Genomic DNA, 18130 nt, shown 5'->3' on the forward strand with positions numbered 1-18130 from the left:
ATAAACTAATAGCAGCTAGGTAGATAAGGTTTTGGTTACATTTATCTGAGGTCATGGTGACCTGTTAAAACGAGAGGTCGAGAGTAAACTTCTGTAGGTGTCCACCCCTAACAAATGTGCATATTAGAATACACGTGTCATCTAAGCTGCTTATGTAAGAGAACTGTCATGAATGGACGATAAGTTTTGATCAGAGGTATGTCCCTTTGAACAACATCCACACATGCGTATGATATATCCTTATGTGTGTATGTATGTAGGAGTACGGTGGGTCATAGCAAATGAGCGAGTGATTAAGTAAGTGAGTGAGTGAAGACACACATATTTGAAATAGGAGCAAATAAAAACATACACTTACTTACCTTGCAGAGTTAGCTGTGGAATGGACCAGTGTTTATGACACATGTCAAGGAGTTAAATGAAGACAAATCGATGTTCATGTTTTCACGTGGATATTACAAATAAATACATTCCATACAAAATAATCCAAACACTGCCAGAGTGGCCAGTGACCTTGAAAGACAAAGAATCAACCGCCACTTGATATCTTACAATATTCAGATCCATGCAACTCCCATTTTGTTCGGAAACCTACATTCCTTAACTTAACCTGTGATTTTTTTGTCAATGTCAGAATATAAATAATCCACATTCAGCAATGTTCAAGCCTGGCGATCTGTAAATAGTCATGTCTCGGCCCGGAATGAGCAATAAGTCAGACAGAAAGAGCGACACAAAGATGACCAGGTCAAAGGGTGTGTGTTCACACCATCCAATCCTCGATTTAGCTGCTTCTTACGAAGCACAGAATGCTAGTGCATAAATTACAGGTAAATTAAATGTTTATGGAGGTTCATATGAAAATATATAATATTAAATACGATAATAAACATCCACAGTGCGATAACGAAGACGTTAACTTAACAGATGGGTCTGTAACAAAGAGTGTAATATTGATATTAATATTGATATTTCACTATGTGTTGATGTCACAGATATGAGATGGTTGTAGATCACCGGCTTGGTTAAATATATGGGTTGAAATATTTCCATTATCAAAGTCCACTGTACAATCATGACTACATCATGAGCATGCGTTTATAAATCACTATCAAATAGTGATGACACCAGGTGTTCGCGAAAAGGTATGCGTATCCTGGTCCACCGGTGGCACCCGTCACAAACACATGCACAGGCAATGTCCTCCAAATGTTCAACATAAACGATGTTGAAAGCGTCACTGACGCCTTGGTTGTTGTAACTTTTATCAAACAACTTTTGAGGAAGATTAGTACGAAGCTCTTTGAAATATTCTTTGAAATCAAATGTAGACACCGAAGGCTGGATCCCCTGGACTGTTGGGAAGGGAAGGATGACTACTGGAGAGTCATCCCTCTTGTCATACAGTCTTGTGGAGATATTGTGTCATCGAGAACAACTACAATATTATCATATAAGTTGTAAATACATGTATTCTTGGCATTTCTTAAATCAAACAGTTTTACTTTACAGAGGACGGTGCGCATATAAAAAACGCCAATTTTTGACAACTTCATGCGACAAAGTTGCGTGGTGACAGGCAACAAGGAAGTCAAGGTATTGAAGAACGTGTGGTGTTCGAGGTAGGTGCGATGAGTGTCTTAAACTTGATTTACTTTTCACTTCAAGACACTGAAACATCACCGTGTTTGTTGAAATTGTCCCAAATTGGAAACCACAGTTGATCATGTTTTCAAAACAAGGTATTTATTCCTCATATTCACTCAGGGTAGAGTATGACAACAAGAGTTACCCCCCTTTACCCACAGCAGCACCACAGATATACAATGCAGTGGGGCGTCTTCTTTTCTCTCCCGTCTCACTGCCTTGTAAATATGTTACTTATTGGACGTCTGGGTTGATGCGATCGTGTACACCTTTTAAGATTATGTCCACCACACATCTATACTTCATTTTGTTGTCCGATTTGCTTCAGATGGCGACCTCTAAGAAGCTGACCGAAAACCACCTCACCTGTGTCATCTGTACAGAGGTGTTCACAGACCCTGCCACACTTCACTGTCATCATACATTCTGTAAGTCCTGTCTGCTGAAATACACCAACACACAGCAGGAAGCAGTACAAGCCAAGTCCATCCAATGTCCCTCCTGTAGACAACAGACAAAAGTGACCAACCCTGACAGTCCAGTAGAGGAGTGGGTCAGTCAGCTGAAACCAAGCCACGTCATACAGGGGCTGATGGACGACTTTGGACCCGGCACAAAGGGTAATCAGCTTATTATTGTACTGCCTGACTAATGTACCTTGGTTTGAGATATATAAACACACTCATACGCGAACATAAACAAGCATTCACTCAAAGACTGGCTTATTATGTCTTCATGTTAATAGATTTTGATGCAGGATAAGAATTCATTTCTCACAAAGACAAACAAATTACAGCCTGACCCATCAATGAAATCTACTGTAACTCAAATATATAGTGCCATAACTAAATAGAATTACTTAAAATTATTTACCAACCCCTTCCAACTCGTCATTCCGTTTAGATGTTTTTTCCAAGCTAGTAAATAATTGTTATGATATTTATCTGTGGAGTTGACCTCAGCATCTTACTACCAAGGCTGTGCCATGAATTGAACACCTGACCCTCCATTGTGACAAATCATGGATAACGATTTATAAACAACTTTTGGTTAAAATGTATGTCATTTTGGAATCCCATCTTAAATTATGCTATTACACATGTAGTGTGTAACACACATCTGTATTTGGCAGCAAATAATACTCTTCTGGTTATGATTTACAGCAGTAAACTTCAAAAATATGTTAAGATACTCCTTCCAAATCGTCCTTTTAGATGTTGTTTACAAGCTAGTAAATAATTGTTATGATTTTTATCTGTGGAGTTGATCTTAGTTGCACGTACACCAGAAGCAAAGTTAGTTTTTTCAAGAATTTTCTTGGACAATATATTTTTTCCTATACAACCTAGGTGTTGAACCTTATAATTATATTAAAGTGTTGTTTGCAGAAAACAAAGACATTCGTGGTCTAATGATATAGTGTCTGCCCGGAGAGCGGTAGATCTGTGTTCTGTGGAATCCTTCAAAGGACATTGTCGCATTGTTGCATTGTCGCCCTTACAAAAACAAGCAAAAAGTGTCAAAATTATATAAGCACGACAATGTGACAAGAATACATTGTTGCCACTTTTTGCATAGTCGTGCTTTCAATAATCGTTTTATATTTAACCAAAGGGCGACAACGTGAGATTTTTCCAAGATATGTCGCGTTGTCGCCCCATCACAAATGTGTGTCTAAGTCGTTAATGGACGCGACAGCGTGACAATACGACACGCGACATATTGATAATGTCTCACTGTCGCCCTTTCCGAATAATTGTGCGCATATGTAGCAATCGAATTAGTCTAAATGTGCACCGAAATGGTTATACTCTTTTTTAAACTCCATGTGTAGGTTGTATTTCTCAAATTAAAACAAATCCTCAGAGATTAGTTCATATATCGTTATTGTCCGTGTCGGTTTTCATAAGCTAGACGGTTTTTTTACAGCAAGAAACAAACAACTTGCATTTCTGTTTAATTAAATCCGGTCTCTGACATCTTTTCAAATAGATGGCGTTATTACACCTCTTCTGGTTATCATTTACAGAAGCTCATTTTTGACCAGGGATTCCTACATTGGGTTCAACAGCAATATTGTTTCTTTACAACATGTGATATATAATATATTCACCTACAAAATGGATGTGTACATTTTGACTAAACTAACGTGTTTATTATATTGTTAGATAGTGTCCGATTCTTATCATGTTTAATGACATTTGAAATAAAGCCCATTTGCCTTTTCAGCTGTGGAGGAACACTTGTGCAGTGTTTGTACAAAACAAGGAAAGACAACTCCTGCCACAACTTGGTGCTCTGTCTGCGATGTTGTGTTCTGTGAAGGATGTCTTCAGCTGCACAACATGATGCCAGGGTTGTGTGACCATGAAGTCGCTCACTTGTCTGATCACACCAAAACAAATGTCAAGCGTCGCTTCATGTGTAAAATCCACAGAGATGAAAAGGTGAAGTTGTTCTGTAAGGACTGCAAGCAGTCAATATGCACGATATGCTGCAGTATAAAACACAGAGCATGTAAGTATGTTGATACAATAGAGGGTATGACCCCTCTTGTGAAGGAACAACTGACAAGCAAAATAGAGAAACTCGGAATCAACATTGCAGTTACGAATATTATCATAGCCCAGAGAAACTCTAAAATTCATGATCTGAAGAGTAATTCACAAACCCTCAAAGATCAAGTAAAAAAGACACGGGAGACAGTGATGTGTGCTATTTTAAGAAAAGAGAAGAAACTCCTTGGAGACATCGACAAAGCTACTGATGAACAATTACATGAGTTACAAGCAGATATAAAATCCCAGGAGATCGATCTACAGATGTACCAGCAGCAGTATGAGTTCACAGCCAATGCTGTGACGTCCAACTGTGAGATGGACATGTACGCCATTTATGAGTCGGTGGGTGAGACGTCTACAGACAACAGAGACACGGACAACAGACCAGCAGCAGGAAGGGTTGTATTCACACAAAACATGGACAAGCTGAGTAAAGCAGTTGATGAGCTACAGCTGGGGGAGGTTCAAGTCGTCCATGGAGTGAGTGACCCCGAGTCTTTTCCTGTTCTACATCACACCATTGACTGCAAGGAAGATGGGGACAGGAGGGATACTTCGTTGGTTGACGTCACAGTGTTGACTGTTGATGGTATCAAAGTGACAGCGGTGACAGATTACAATAACAAGAGACTCAAAACATATTACACATCAAACTTCAAATCCTTTGATAATAAGCTTCTGCTTTCTAATGGTCCTTGGCAAATAGCCAAGTTAAGTGAGAGTCAGATTGCTGTCAGTGTTCCAGACAATAATGAAATAGTTACAGTGAATGTTACCCCAGGTCCTGTATTACTGTCAACTATCAAGACAAGCAAGGAGTACTGGGCTCTAGCCTCTCTGAGTCCTTCCCAGCTGGCGGCAGGTACAGATGGACAGTCTCACTCTGTGGACATACTGGACATGACAGGGAGGATACTGAGGTCTATCAACACGGGGGTGATAGGGAATCCAGACGTCATCCACGTCACCAGGAACAACAACTTGCTAGTCAGTGAAAGAGCAGTAAAATCCCTTGTATGTGTGACCAGTGAAGGGGGCGCTGTTTTCACCTACACTCCCACAGGAGACAGAGCTCTGTCATATCCCCGGGGTGTCACAACAACCAGCACAGGAGATATCCTGCTGGTAGACAGAGGCTCCCAAAAGGTTATTCAGCTGACAGAGTCGGGGCAGTTTGTCAGAGATGTCCTCACACAACAGGATGGTCTGGAATATCCTCGTGGTGTCTGTCTTGATGGTGACGGGCTGCTGTATGTTACATCTGTGAGATATGTAAAAATATTCAAATTCTACCGGCGCTGAATTTTAAAATAGAGATAATGTACAGTTGAAGATATACAAAATTGACAACTGCTTAAAGTCCAGATCGGCTATTTTTTATTTCCAGCAAACGTAATTCCCTATGTCACTGATTAAACATAGGGAAATCACGTGTGGAAATCTGACCTGTAACGTACGTTTGCATCAAACGCATAGTGACAGGGTTCGTCCCGATTATGTTTCTAGGTTTGTCAGCACCACACCCGTGCTCCTGGGATTCACCAATAAGGGGTAAAAGTCTGAAACCTGCATCACTTCGATCATTTCTTCCATATTAAGCTGCTACGCCGTGATATAAATGGAATACTGTTAAAAGCGGCGCTATTTGACCTGGCGTGTTGTGACGTGGATGACGCGTCACGAGAAACAGCAGATCTAATAGTGTGGCAGTACGGCGACCGACGAGTGAAAGAGACCACTTATCACTTGACTTACACTATTAGAATATTTGGCGCGGTTTTCTAATTTGGGTATGTTGCTTTTCATATCTGTTAGAAGGCTTGATATTCAAATTAAATAATGTGCATATAGTTGAGTAAGGGAATGGTGAGAAAGCCGTCAAAATGGATCCAATATTAAGGAACCTAGCTTTTTAATATTGTAGCTTCATCTATTAGAATATTGAATGGTTCAATTTATAACATCAAAAGTAATGGTAATAGATCTACACATAATATATAGAAAATCGATTTATGAAGGGCAAAATGTTTTCAGTGCAAATGTGATTTCGTTTTGATGTTTTATGTAGTTTTATTTATGTTTTTTTTCACCCTGTATTATCTTAATTATCAAATACTTCGATCAGTGACATAGCAGTAATTACCCTATTTTGTATCCTTTGTAAGAATTCTTTTATATATATTTGTCTAAGAGCAAAATGAATGCATTCTTGTTCTTTCTTACAATTATAAATTGTTTAACGTCACTCCAAGCTGTAGTTTAGGTAGGCCAAAAGAAAAAAGAGAAGAACATAATAACTGAAAACCGTTTATATTAAAGACTTTGCTGGTTATATTTTGAAAGTTCAATACCAAGAATATATTTTTTCCTTTCATGACAAATAATTCCATTTCTTTCATTGATCTACGACCATCATCTATTTCAAACCTTTCCTTCAGTAGAAGTAGAAATGAGAAACATGTACTGGAAATAATCTATCACGTATGCCCTTGAATGTGTAAATACACTTCTGAGGTCGTATTTATAAAACAATATGATAGAAAAAATTGTATTTCATGGACTGGCCATACAAGTATATTTTGAGCAAAGGTCTAGGTAATGCAGCCAAGGTGTATGTTTTCTTGTGGTCATAGTAAAACAAATTTGTTCACAGTTATGAGCACATGAACTGTATATACATTGAACATTACTTTAATCGAAGTAATTCATATACTGGTAATTTTCCCTTTCACTTAATCTAGACATTATTTATAATTATACCGTAAAACAATAATATTGCCTTCTTTCACTTGAGCAAGTTATCGTTTCCTTGTTTTAAATATAGACTACTCTACGCTTCCCAAGCTTTCAAATTCAGGTATTACAATTGTCCAATGACATCTCGTTTCAAGCTCTTTAAACCATTAAGAATTAATCATAACACCCGAAGTATCAGTAAGCGGTCTTTGATTGCACAGCGGAGCAATGCTTGTTTGACTTACGGCGCCTGAGTTACGAGTGATCGAAAATAGGTCTATTGAATAGATTTGCTTGCCATGAAAACGTTTCAACGATTTTGATTGAATCTGCGTCTACGTATTCTTGGGTGGTAGTACGTTACTGTAATCTTTTTAATTATTAAGAATTAATGATGGTGTCCGTTATTGAGCGATGTCAATTGAGTATTGTTAGAGCTGTTTAGCGATCTTTCACATTTTGTCCTTTGAAAATGTCCGATGACAATTACCCCGAAGTTGATTTTATCACTAATGAAAGAGCATGGACACTGAAACCTATATGGACGTAACCGGGATTTCTTCAAGTTATACATTCCAAAAGGTCATTCGTATTGTAACATGATCTTTGACACACTATGCGTATGAACTAATCAAAACCACTTCCTCAAATTTGTTTTGACCTCACAGACACTGACAATGTCATCGGGATTTGTTATCAGTAAATATCATTCGTGGAAATTCTTAGTGAATGTGTATTTCGCCATGAATATCATATGTCTATCACTGTTGTCATATGTACTTTCCAATAGGGGTGACTATATTGGTCTGGAAATCACTATTGTGATAACTATTGATATTGCAAGCAACTATTGTGATAAATATCGATACTTGTCAGTGTATCATTTTGAGATGGATTTTAGAGTTGAATTAAACCTCGGAACTGAAGTTTCCTTTAATATAATAACAATAACAACAAATAAAAAGTAAAGTTTGAGATATGACTGATTTGTTTTTTCTTTACCCTAATAATTTAAGAAAAAGAAACTTCCACATTACCATGTGTAAATTACTACCGCTCATGATCACAAGAACAACGGAACAGCATTGCACGTATTTTATTGATATATGATCTATCGATCGGAAACTGATTTAACAATCCATTTATGGACTTTAAGTGCTTACCAATAGCCATATATCGATATTTCGATTTATTGTGACACCCTACTTTCAAATGATATGAATTATTAGACATCTAGATTTCAAACCAATAGCGCTTACTTGACTTCATGTGTCATATTCGGGTGCTTCCATATTACGATTAATGTAGAAAAGTAGGAAGCTTACAACACCAGTACTTTTATCCATGGCTAGGCAGTGACTAGATCTTTTGGATTTGTTGACTTCAGATGGTGATGGAAAGACAATCAACTCGAGTTGCATGTTATACAATTTGGTTACACTATGTGAAGAAATAAGAACGTTGTAACACTTTTGATACAAAGTATACGTCTTTGAAACCGCGACGTTATCACAGTGCTGCACTGAGCGGTATGCAAAGCCAGCTGACGGCAAGGCACCTTGAGGGTTAATAAACCCGATTCACTCACTCACAGATCTAAAAAAGAGATCACGTGATGAGAGACTTACAACATATCTGACGTGCGTATTCAGGTAAGGCGAAAGCCTTTAGGTTATCAGTTAAACAACAGAGCTCGTCAAGGCTTCAACGTGTGCTGAACACATATAACACAACGAGCGTTCAGGTATTTATGGAGGCTATAACAGCGTGTGGATGCTTTGAGAATTGGTTTAAATGTGTCTTCATTGGTATCAGTTACCAGTTACCATTGGTATTTGTACTGATGTATAGTATTTCTTCAAACTGTATTATTGAAGTCACCTTAAATATCACTTTAACATTACACAACTGTATCCGGACAATACACTCGCTACTTCTCATATCCAAAATACAAATGAGGATATAATAAATGTTTTAACTTTTGAAAACTGCTTTAGTTCTACACCTGTCTTCGATGGCACCAGTTGTTTCAACTGTCAGTCTGGTATTTCTACAAGCTGTCACCGCAGTTTAATTCAGGGTATATGCGATATATAATTTTCCTCAGGTTTTACCGACAACTAATATAAAGGCGGCGCAACTCACTCACTAGTCCGGACGAAGTGCTCCTGTAGCCATTGGTCAAAAACCCATCAATTCGCGGTTATCTTGAAAGATAATATTATGATGAAAAGAATGTGGATATTACTGAGAAAAAACCTGGGTTCTCAATACCCTCATTATGCTAGTTGGAAGGTTCCGTGTCTCGGTAAAAAAATTAAGCAATTATTTGTTTAATAACTCAACATATTATATTAGTAATCCAGCTGGATCAAGGATAAAATTCAATATGCGTGGTTCTTGGTCGTGTCACTAAAGATTACTTAAATACGCAAATAAGTGCATTACTCAATGTTCAGGGTCGTGATGGTTCCTGAACAGTTGTTTAACTCGTCGCAATTCGCGGTTAAGTGTCGCGTGCGTCCCTCACTTTACCTGATGTTCTCGTATTCGAACATTTACAAACTGATCTTTTCCACTCTATATGTAGCGAAATGAATGCCCTTTATATCAAAGCGTCTTGGGAACGTAACAAGTCTGTATGTGGTTATTGATAGTCAGTCTGATCCGTTACAGCCTTGCGTACTGCCTTTCTTTACTAACTGAACAGGTTGTCGGACTTCCAGTGTTGATGCGGGTGCAGTGCGAAAGGTTCTACAGTGTATCGTCGGATGTAGGGTCGCATGTCTGATAGCGGCCAACGTGCTGGTAACCGAGTACAGGATTGCTTTCTGCAGTTCTGAGGTTCTGCTGTTGAAGTGGATGGGCTCATTATCTGTCGGGTATCGGTCAAAATAGGGAATTGCAACAAGTAAATGTATAATGCACATAAATATTAATTCCTTCAATGGTGATGATATTGTTTTAAATATAAGGATGATGGCTTATCAGTTTCAATATGTTGCATATTTAAGAAGATATTTAAGTTTCAAAGCATATTATTTAATATCAAAAACAGTCAAAGGTTTGGATTATAACAAGTACTCACCGTTCTACAAGGATATTCATTATACCAAAAGATTGCTTGAAAATCATTGGAAGTTATATTGTACTGACCCAGGAAGGCTTGTCTCACCACCACTGGTGCCTTCGTTTTGGTACCTACCGATCTGTTGATTGACATCAGAGATTACCCGGGTTTGCTGCCAGGAATACAGCCCTTCTGACAATCTGGGTAATGCAGAAGGCTGCAATAATTAAAAATAATTAGCACGCACGCATGCACGCACATACACACACACACGCACGCACACACACATGCAGATACACACACGCACGTGCATACACGCACATGCAGAGACATGCACGCACACACACATGTAGACACACACACACATGCAGACACACACACAATTATAATCATAATACGCAATCAAAAATAATTAAACAAATTTTCTTTGGAATAGGCCTTTCCAGGCTAATAAACCTGTCCCTTTTGACAATGTGGTTGACTAGATTCAGGAAAAACATGTCACCTCGCTCTACAAAAAAAATATCACACTTCCATCCCAGGTACCAAGTTGTCAGACTCCCCATTGTTCCCGGTACCTTAGTTTTGGTACCTACCGATCTGTTGATTGACATAAGAGATTACCCGGGATTGCTGCCAGGAATTCAGCCTTTCTGACAAGCTGGGTAATGCAGAAGGCTGCAGTGTTGGGGAGTCTTCACATACTTCGAGAAGTTATTGGTGGGATCGACTGGGCAGCGCTTCCAGGGAGAAGTCCCATTCACGGTCTGGGCTGCGTGTAGAGGCAACAAGGGCCCTGAGCTGATGATGAGCCTAAAATTCTGACTATGCCAGGATCACTCGAACACCCTTTTTGCTGCATTTTTTTTTTATTTCAATCTACTTAACAGGGAGGGAAAATTACTTTTCATTAGATTTGAACAGTTTTATGTTTAATGAAATTGTTTTAAAAATTATTATTTTATTTTGTTTCATTCGGCAATTAGTATTCTCAGAACTGTGCTATCAAATCTCTCGTCCAGTACGAATTAATGTATATTTTTATTTATATTACAGTGGGAATTAGTATTTCAGATAAATGCCGAAATGAGAAAGCATGTGCTGTAATCAGGATAGTTGCATTGATTGTACATGTTTCAGGGGCGTTTCTATTATTAATATTTGACATCCAAACCAACATGTTATCATGGTAGGCAATGTGCAGACAGATGTCACTGGCCACCGCAATAGAGTCGTAAATAGTTGCTTTGAAAATGGTTTATACTTGACGTCAACGGATCACGTGACCTAAGTTATGTCACGTGACACGAGCCAGCAACCAGGAAGTGGGACGCCTTCAGAGAGCAGACGCGTCAATATCGGTATGTCACCTAGTTACATAACATTTCACAAACAAATATAGATTTTACTTTAGCCTACAGTACATAGCTGCTTTACCTGGGTTATACTGTATACCTGCAAGGACCACGGTTTCACTTGAACACAGAAATCTTGATATCGATGTATACCACAGGAGTCAACTGTGATTGCATCCATATATTTCTGTATCATGTCAGTTAGCACCTGAATCTGCATCGTTGATAAGGAACAAATTCTAGAATACTACTGTTATCGACATAAACTAATAGCAGCTAGGTAGACAAGGTTTTGCCTACATTTATCTGAGGTCATAGTGACTTCTGTAGGTGTCCCCAACCTAGATACACCCCTCACCCTCTGCGCATATTAGCATACACGTGTCATCTAAGCTGCTTATGTAAGAGAACTGTCATGAATGGACGATAGCCTATCGTCCATGCCTATCGTACATTCATGACACTCAAAGGTGAGCTTCTCGGGTCAAGCGAGGCGTTGTAGTGATGGCCAAGTTTTGATCAGAGTTATGTCCCTTTGAACAACATCAACACATGCGTATGATATATCCTTACATGCGTATGTGTAGAGAGGAGTACGCTGGATCATTAGCAAGTGAGCGAGTGATTAAGTAAGTGAGTGAGTGAGTGAGTGAGTGAGTGAAGACACACATATTTGAAATAGAAGCAAATAAAAACATACAATTACTTACCTTGCAGAGTTAGCTGTGGAATGGACCAGTGTTTATGACACATGTCAAGGAGTTAAATGAAGACAATTCGATGTTCATGTTTTCACGTGGATTTTAGAAATAAATACATTCCATACAAAATAATCCAAACACTGCCAGAGTGGCCAGTGACCTTGAAAGACAAAGAGTTGATATCTTACACAAATACCAATATATTCAGATCCATGCAACTCACATTTTGTTGTGAAACCTACATTCTTAATTTAACCTGTGATGTTTTTGTCAATGTCAGAATATAAACAAGCCACATTCAGCAATGTTCAAGCCTGGCGATCTGTAAGTAGTCATGTCTCGGCCCGGAATGAGCAATAAGTCAGACAGAAAGAGCGACACAAAGCTGTGTTCACGCCATCCAATCCTCGATATAGTTGCTTCTTACCAAGCACAGATTCATAGTGGTTTATTATGTTGTAGAACCTCCATAGACAGAATACAAAATGAAAGATCTATTAAATGTTTATGGAAGTTCATATGAAAGTATAAAAAATTAAATACGATAGTGTAATAAACAGCCACAGTGCGATAACGAAGACGTTAACTTAACCAATGGTTCTGTAACAAAGAGTGTAATATTGATATTAATATTGATATTTCACTATGTGTTGATGTCACGGATATAAGATGGTTGTGGGTCACCGGCTTGGTTAAATACATGTGATGAAATATTTCCATTATCAAAGAAATCAAGTCCACTATACAATCATGACTATATCATGAACATGCGTTTATAAATCACTATCAAATAGTGATGACACCAGGTGTTTGCGAAAAGATATGCGCATCCTTGTCCACCGGTGGCACCCGTCACAAACACATGCACAGGCAATGTCCTCCAAATGTTCAACATAAACGATGTTGAAAGTGTCACTGACGCCTTGGTTGTTGCAACCTTTATCAAACAACTTTTGAGGAAGATTAGTACAAAGCTCTTTGAAATATTCTATGAAAGAGCATGCTCGATCTGAAAAGTTGTGAAATCAAATGTAGACACCGAATGCTGGATCTGCTGGACTGTTGCCCGACATAAAGGGAAGGATGACTACTGGAGAGTCATCCCTCTTGTCATACAGTCTTGTGGAGATTTTGTGTCACTGAGAACAACTACAATATTATCATATAAGTAGTAAATACATGTATTCTTGGCATTTCTTAAATCAAACAGTTTTACTTTACAGAGGACGGTGCGCATATAAAAAACGCCAATTTTTGACAACTTCATGCGACAAAGTTGCGTGGTGACAGGCAACAAGGAAGTCAAGGTATTGAAGAACGTGTGGTGTTCGAGGTAGGTGCGATGGGTGTCTCAAACTTGATTTATTTTTCACTTCAAGACGCTGAAACATCACCGTATTTGTTGAAATTGGCCCATAACGGGAGGGGGAGTTGATCATGTTTTCAAAACATGGTATTCAATCCTCATATTTTACTCAGGGTAGAGTATGACACCAAGAGTTACCCCCCTTTACACACAGCGGCACCACAGATATACTATGCAGTGGGGCCTCTTCTTTTCTCTCCCGTCTCACTGCTTGTAAATATGTTACTTATTGGGCGTCGGGGTTGATGCAGTAGTCATCTAATGTTTTATGATTATGTCTACAACACATGCATCTATACTTCATTTACCTGTTCGCTTTGCTTCAGATGGCGACCGCTAAGAAGCTGACCGACAACCACCTCACCTGTGCCATCTGTACAGAGGTGTTCACAGACCCAGCCACACTTCAGTGTAATCATACATTCTGCAAGTCCTGTCTGCTGAACTACACCAACACACAGCCGGAAGCAGTACAAGCCAAGTCCATACCATGTCCCTTCTGTAGACAACAGACGAAAGTGACCAACCCTGACAGTCCAGTAGAGGAGTGGGTCAGTCAGCTGAAACCAAGCCACGTCATACAGGGGCTGATCGACGACTTTGGACCCGGCACAAAGGGTAATCAGCTTATTATTGTACTGCCTGACTAATGTACCATGGTTTGAGATATATAAACACACTCATACGCGAACATAAACAAGCATTCGCTCAAAGAATGGCTTATTATGTCTTCCTGTTAATAGATTTTGATGCAGGATAAGTATTCATTTCTCACAAAGACAAACAAATTACAGCCTGTCCCATCGATGAAATCTAATGTAACTCAAATATATAGTGCCATAACTAAATAAAATTACATAAAATTATTTACCAACCCCTTCCAACTCGTCATTCCGTTTAGATGTTCTTTCCAAGCTAGTAAATAATTGTTATGATATTTATCTGTGGAGTTGACCTCAGCATCTTACTGCCAAGGCTGTGCCACGAATTGAACACCTGACCCTCCATTGTGACAAATCATGGATAACGAGATTTATAAACAACTTATGGTTAAAATTTATGTCATTTTGGAATCCCATCTTAAATTATGCTATTACACATGTAGTGTGTAACACACATCTTTATTTGGCAGCAAATAATACTCTTCTGATTATGATTTACAGCAGTAAACTTCAAAAATGTGTTAAGACACTCCTTCCAAATCGTCCTTTTAGATGTTGTTTACAAGCTAGTAAATATTTGTTATGATTTTTATCTGTGGAGTTGACCTCAGTTGCACGTACACCAGAAGCAAAATTAGTTTTTTCACGAATTTTCTTGGACAATTTTTTTTTTCCTATACAACCTAGGTGTTGAGCCTTATAATTATATTAAGGTGTTGTTTGCAGAAAACAAAGACATTCGTGGTCTAATGACATAGTGTCTGCCCGGAGAGCGGTAGATCTGTGTTCTGTTGAATCCTACAAGGGACATTGTCGCATTGTTGCATTGTTGCCCTTACAAATACAAGCCAAAAAGTGGCCACTTCTTGCATTGTTGTGCTTTCAATCATATTTATATATTTAACCAAAGGGCGACAACGTGAGATTTTTCCAAAATATGTCGCATTGTCACCCCATCACAAATGTGTGTCTAAGTCGTTAATGGACGCGACAGCGTGGCAATACGACACGCGACATATTGATAATGTCTCATTGTCGCCCTTTTCGAATAATTGTGCGCATATGTAGTAATCGAATAAATCTCCATGTGCACCGAAATGGTTATACTCTTTTTTAAACTCCATGTTAATCCTCAGAAATTAGTTCATATATAGTTATTGTCCGTGACGGTTTCATAAACTAGATGTTTTTAAATTTTTACAGCAAGAAACAAACACCTTGCATTTCTATTTAATTAAATCCGGTCTCGGACATCTTTTCAAATAAATGACGATTGGCCCTGTCGCTAAGACGGCGCACTTTGCTGTGCAGAGTTAAACACCTGACCCTCCAGTGTGACAAAGCACCTCTAACGTTAACATTTATAAATATCTCAGTGTTGAGCCTTCTGTCATTGTGGACTCCCAACATAAATGACGTTATTACACCTCTTCTGGTTATCATTTACAGAAACTCATTTTTGACCAGGGATTCCTATATAGGTTCAACAACAATATTGTTTCTTTACAACATGTGATATATAATATATTCACCTACAAAATGGATGTGTACATTCTGACAAACTAACGTGGTTATTATGTTGTTAGATAGTGTCCGATTCTTATCATTTTTAATGCCATTTGAAATTAAGCCCATTTGCCTTTTCAGCTGTGGAGGAACACTTGTGCAGTGTTTGTACAAAACAAGGAAAGACAACTCCTGCCACAAATTGGTGCTCTGTCTGCGATGTTGTGTTCTGTGAAGGATGTCTTCAGCTGCACAACATGATGCCAGGGTTGTGTGACCATGAAGTCGCTCACTTGTCTGATCACACCAAAACAAAGATCAAGGTTCGCTTCATGTGTAAAATCCACAGAGATGAAAAGGTGAAGTTGTTCTGTAAGGACTGCAAGCAGGCAATATGCACGATATGCTGCAGCATAAAACACAGGGCATGTAAGGATGTTGATACAATAGAGAGTATGACCCCTCTTGTGAAGGAACAACTGACAAGCAAAATAGAGAAACTTGGAATCAACATTGCAGCTACGAATAATATCATAACCCAGAGAAAATCTAAAATTCAAGATGTGAAGAGTAATTCACAAACCCTCAAAGATCAAGTCCTAAAGACACGGGACACAGTGATGCGTGCTATTTTAAGAAGAGAGAAACAACTCCTTGGAGACATTGACAAAGCTACTGATGAACAATTACGTGAGTTAGAAGCAGATATACAATCCCAGGAGATCGAGCTACAGATGTACCAGCAGCAGTATGAGTTCACAGCCAATGCTGTGACGTCCAACTGTGAGATGGACATGTATGCCGTCTATGTGTCGATGGGTGAGACGTCTACAGACAACAGAGACACGGACAACAGACCACCAGCAGGAAGGGTTGTATTCACACAAAACCCGGACAAGCTGAGTAAAGCAGTTGATGAGCTACAGCTGGGGAAGGTTGAAGTCGTCCATGATGTGAGTGACCCTAAGTCTTCACCTGTTCTACATCACACCATTGACTGCAAGGAAGATGGGGACGGGAAGAATCCTCGGTTGGTTGACGTCACAGTGTTGACTGTTGATGACATCAAAGTAACAGTAGTGACAGATTGCAATAACAAGAGACTCAAAACATATTACACATCAAACTTCAATTATTTTGATAATCAACTTCTGCTTTCTTATTATCCTTGGCAAATAGCCAAGTTAAGTGAGAGTCAGATAGCTGTCAGTGTTCCAAACAGTATGGAAATAGTTACAGTGAATGTTACCCCGGGTCCTGTATTACTGTCAACTATCAAAACAAGCAAGAAGTACTACGCTCTGGCCTTTCTGAGTCCTTCCCAGCTGGCGGCAGGTACATGGAAACAGTCTCACTCTGTGGACATACTGGACATGACAGGGAGGATACTGAGGTCTATCAACACGGGGGTGATAGGGAGCCCAGACCTCATACATGTCTCCAGTAGCAACAACTTGCTAGTCAGTGAAAGAGCAGTGAAATCCCTTGTATCTGTAACCAGTGAAGGAGACGCTGTTTTCACCTATACTCCCACAAGAGCTCTGTCACATCCTTGGGGTATCACAACAACCAGCACGGGAGATATCCTGCTTGTAGACAGAGACTCCCACAAGGTGATCCAGCTGACCGAGTCGGGGCAGTTTGTCAGAGATGTCCTCACACAACAGGATGGTCTGGAATATCCTGATGGTGTCTGTCTTGATGCTGACGGCCTGCTGTATGTTACATCTGACAGATATGTAAAAATATTCAAATTCTACCGGCGCTGAATTTTAAAATAGAGATAATTTTTATCTCAATACACACTTGAAGATATACAAAATTGACAACAGCTTAAAGTCCAGATCGGCTCTTGTTCATTTCCTGCAAACGAAATTTCCAATGTCAGTGATAAAACATAGGGCGATCTTTCACGTATGGAAATCTGACCTGATTTTTTAAAGTACGTTTGTAAGAAACGCACAGTGACAGCGTTCGTCCCGATTATGTTTCTAGGTTTGTCCACACCATACCCGTGCTCCAGGGTTTCACCAATGAGGGGTAAAAGTCTGAGACCTGCATCACTTCGGGCTTTCCTTCCATATTAAGCTGCCACGCCGTGATATAACTGGAATACTGTTTAAAGCGGCGCTATTTTGACCTCGCGTGTTGTGACGTGGATGACGTCACGAGAAACAGCTGATCTTATGTTGTGGCAGTATAACGGATACACGTGGTTTCAGTTCCTAAATAACAATATTCTCTTTGACTGAACTAGAAGGTATATCTTGTTCATCACGATTGGAAAATTTCAATGGCGACCGACGAGTGAATGAGACGGCTTATCACTTGACTTACACTGTTAGAATATTTGGCGCGGTTTTCTAATTTTGGTGTGTTGACTTACGTGCTTTTCTTATCTTTTTGAAGGCTTGATATTCAAATCAAATAATGTGCATATAGTTGTGTAAGGGAATGGAATTTTCACAGTGAGTAAGCCGTCAAAATGGATCCAATATTGAAGAACCTAGCTTTTAAATAATTGTA

At 39.1% G+C, this 18130-nt stretch overlaps 2 protein-coding genes across 2 annotated transcripts; both read left to right on the top strand.

Annotated features, from left to right (window-relative positions):
- Nucleotides 1-1564: 1564 nt before the first annotated feature.
- On the top strand, nucleotides 1565-5580 carry LOC139445458 (uncharacterized). Its single transcript, XM_071226603.1, has 3 exons — nucleotides 1565-1622; nucleotides 1976-2267; nucleotides 3877-5580. Exons 2-3 carry the CDS (start codon nucleotides 1976-1978, stop codon nucleotides 5508-5510), a joined length of 1926 nt encoding a protein of 641 aa, XP_071082704.1. The 5' UTR covers nucleotides 1565-1622; the 3' UTR covers nucleotides 5511-5580.
- Nucleotides 5581-13762: 8182 nt separating this feature from the next.
- Nucleotides 13763-18108, top strand: LOC139445194 (E3 ubiquitin-protein ligase TRIM33-like). The gene is made up of 2 exons (XM_071226323.1): nucleotides 13763-14054; nucleotides 15746-18108. Exons 1-2 carry the CDS (start codon nucleotides 13763-13765, stop codon nucleotides 17371-17373), a joined length of 1920 nt encoding a protein of 639 aa, XP_071082424.1. The 3' UTR covers nucleotides 17374-18108.
- The last annotated feature ends 22 nt before the right edge of the window (nucleotides 18109-18130 follow it).

The sequence above is a fragment of the Haliotis cracherodii genome, unplaced genomic scaffold (genome assembly GCF_022045235.1).
Source record: "Haliotis cracherodii isolate W230 unplaced genomic scaffold, xgHalCrac1.p SCAF_6, whole genome shotgun sequence".
Classification (NCBI taxonomy): domain Eukaryota; kingdom Metazoa; phylum Mollusca; class Gastropoda; order Lepetellida; family Haliotidae; genus Haliotis; species Haliotis cracherodii.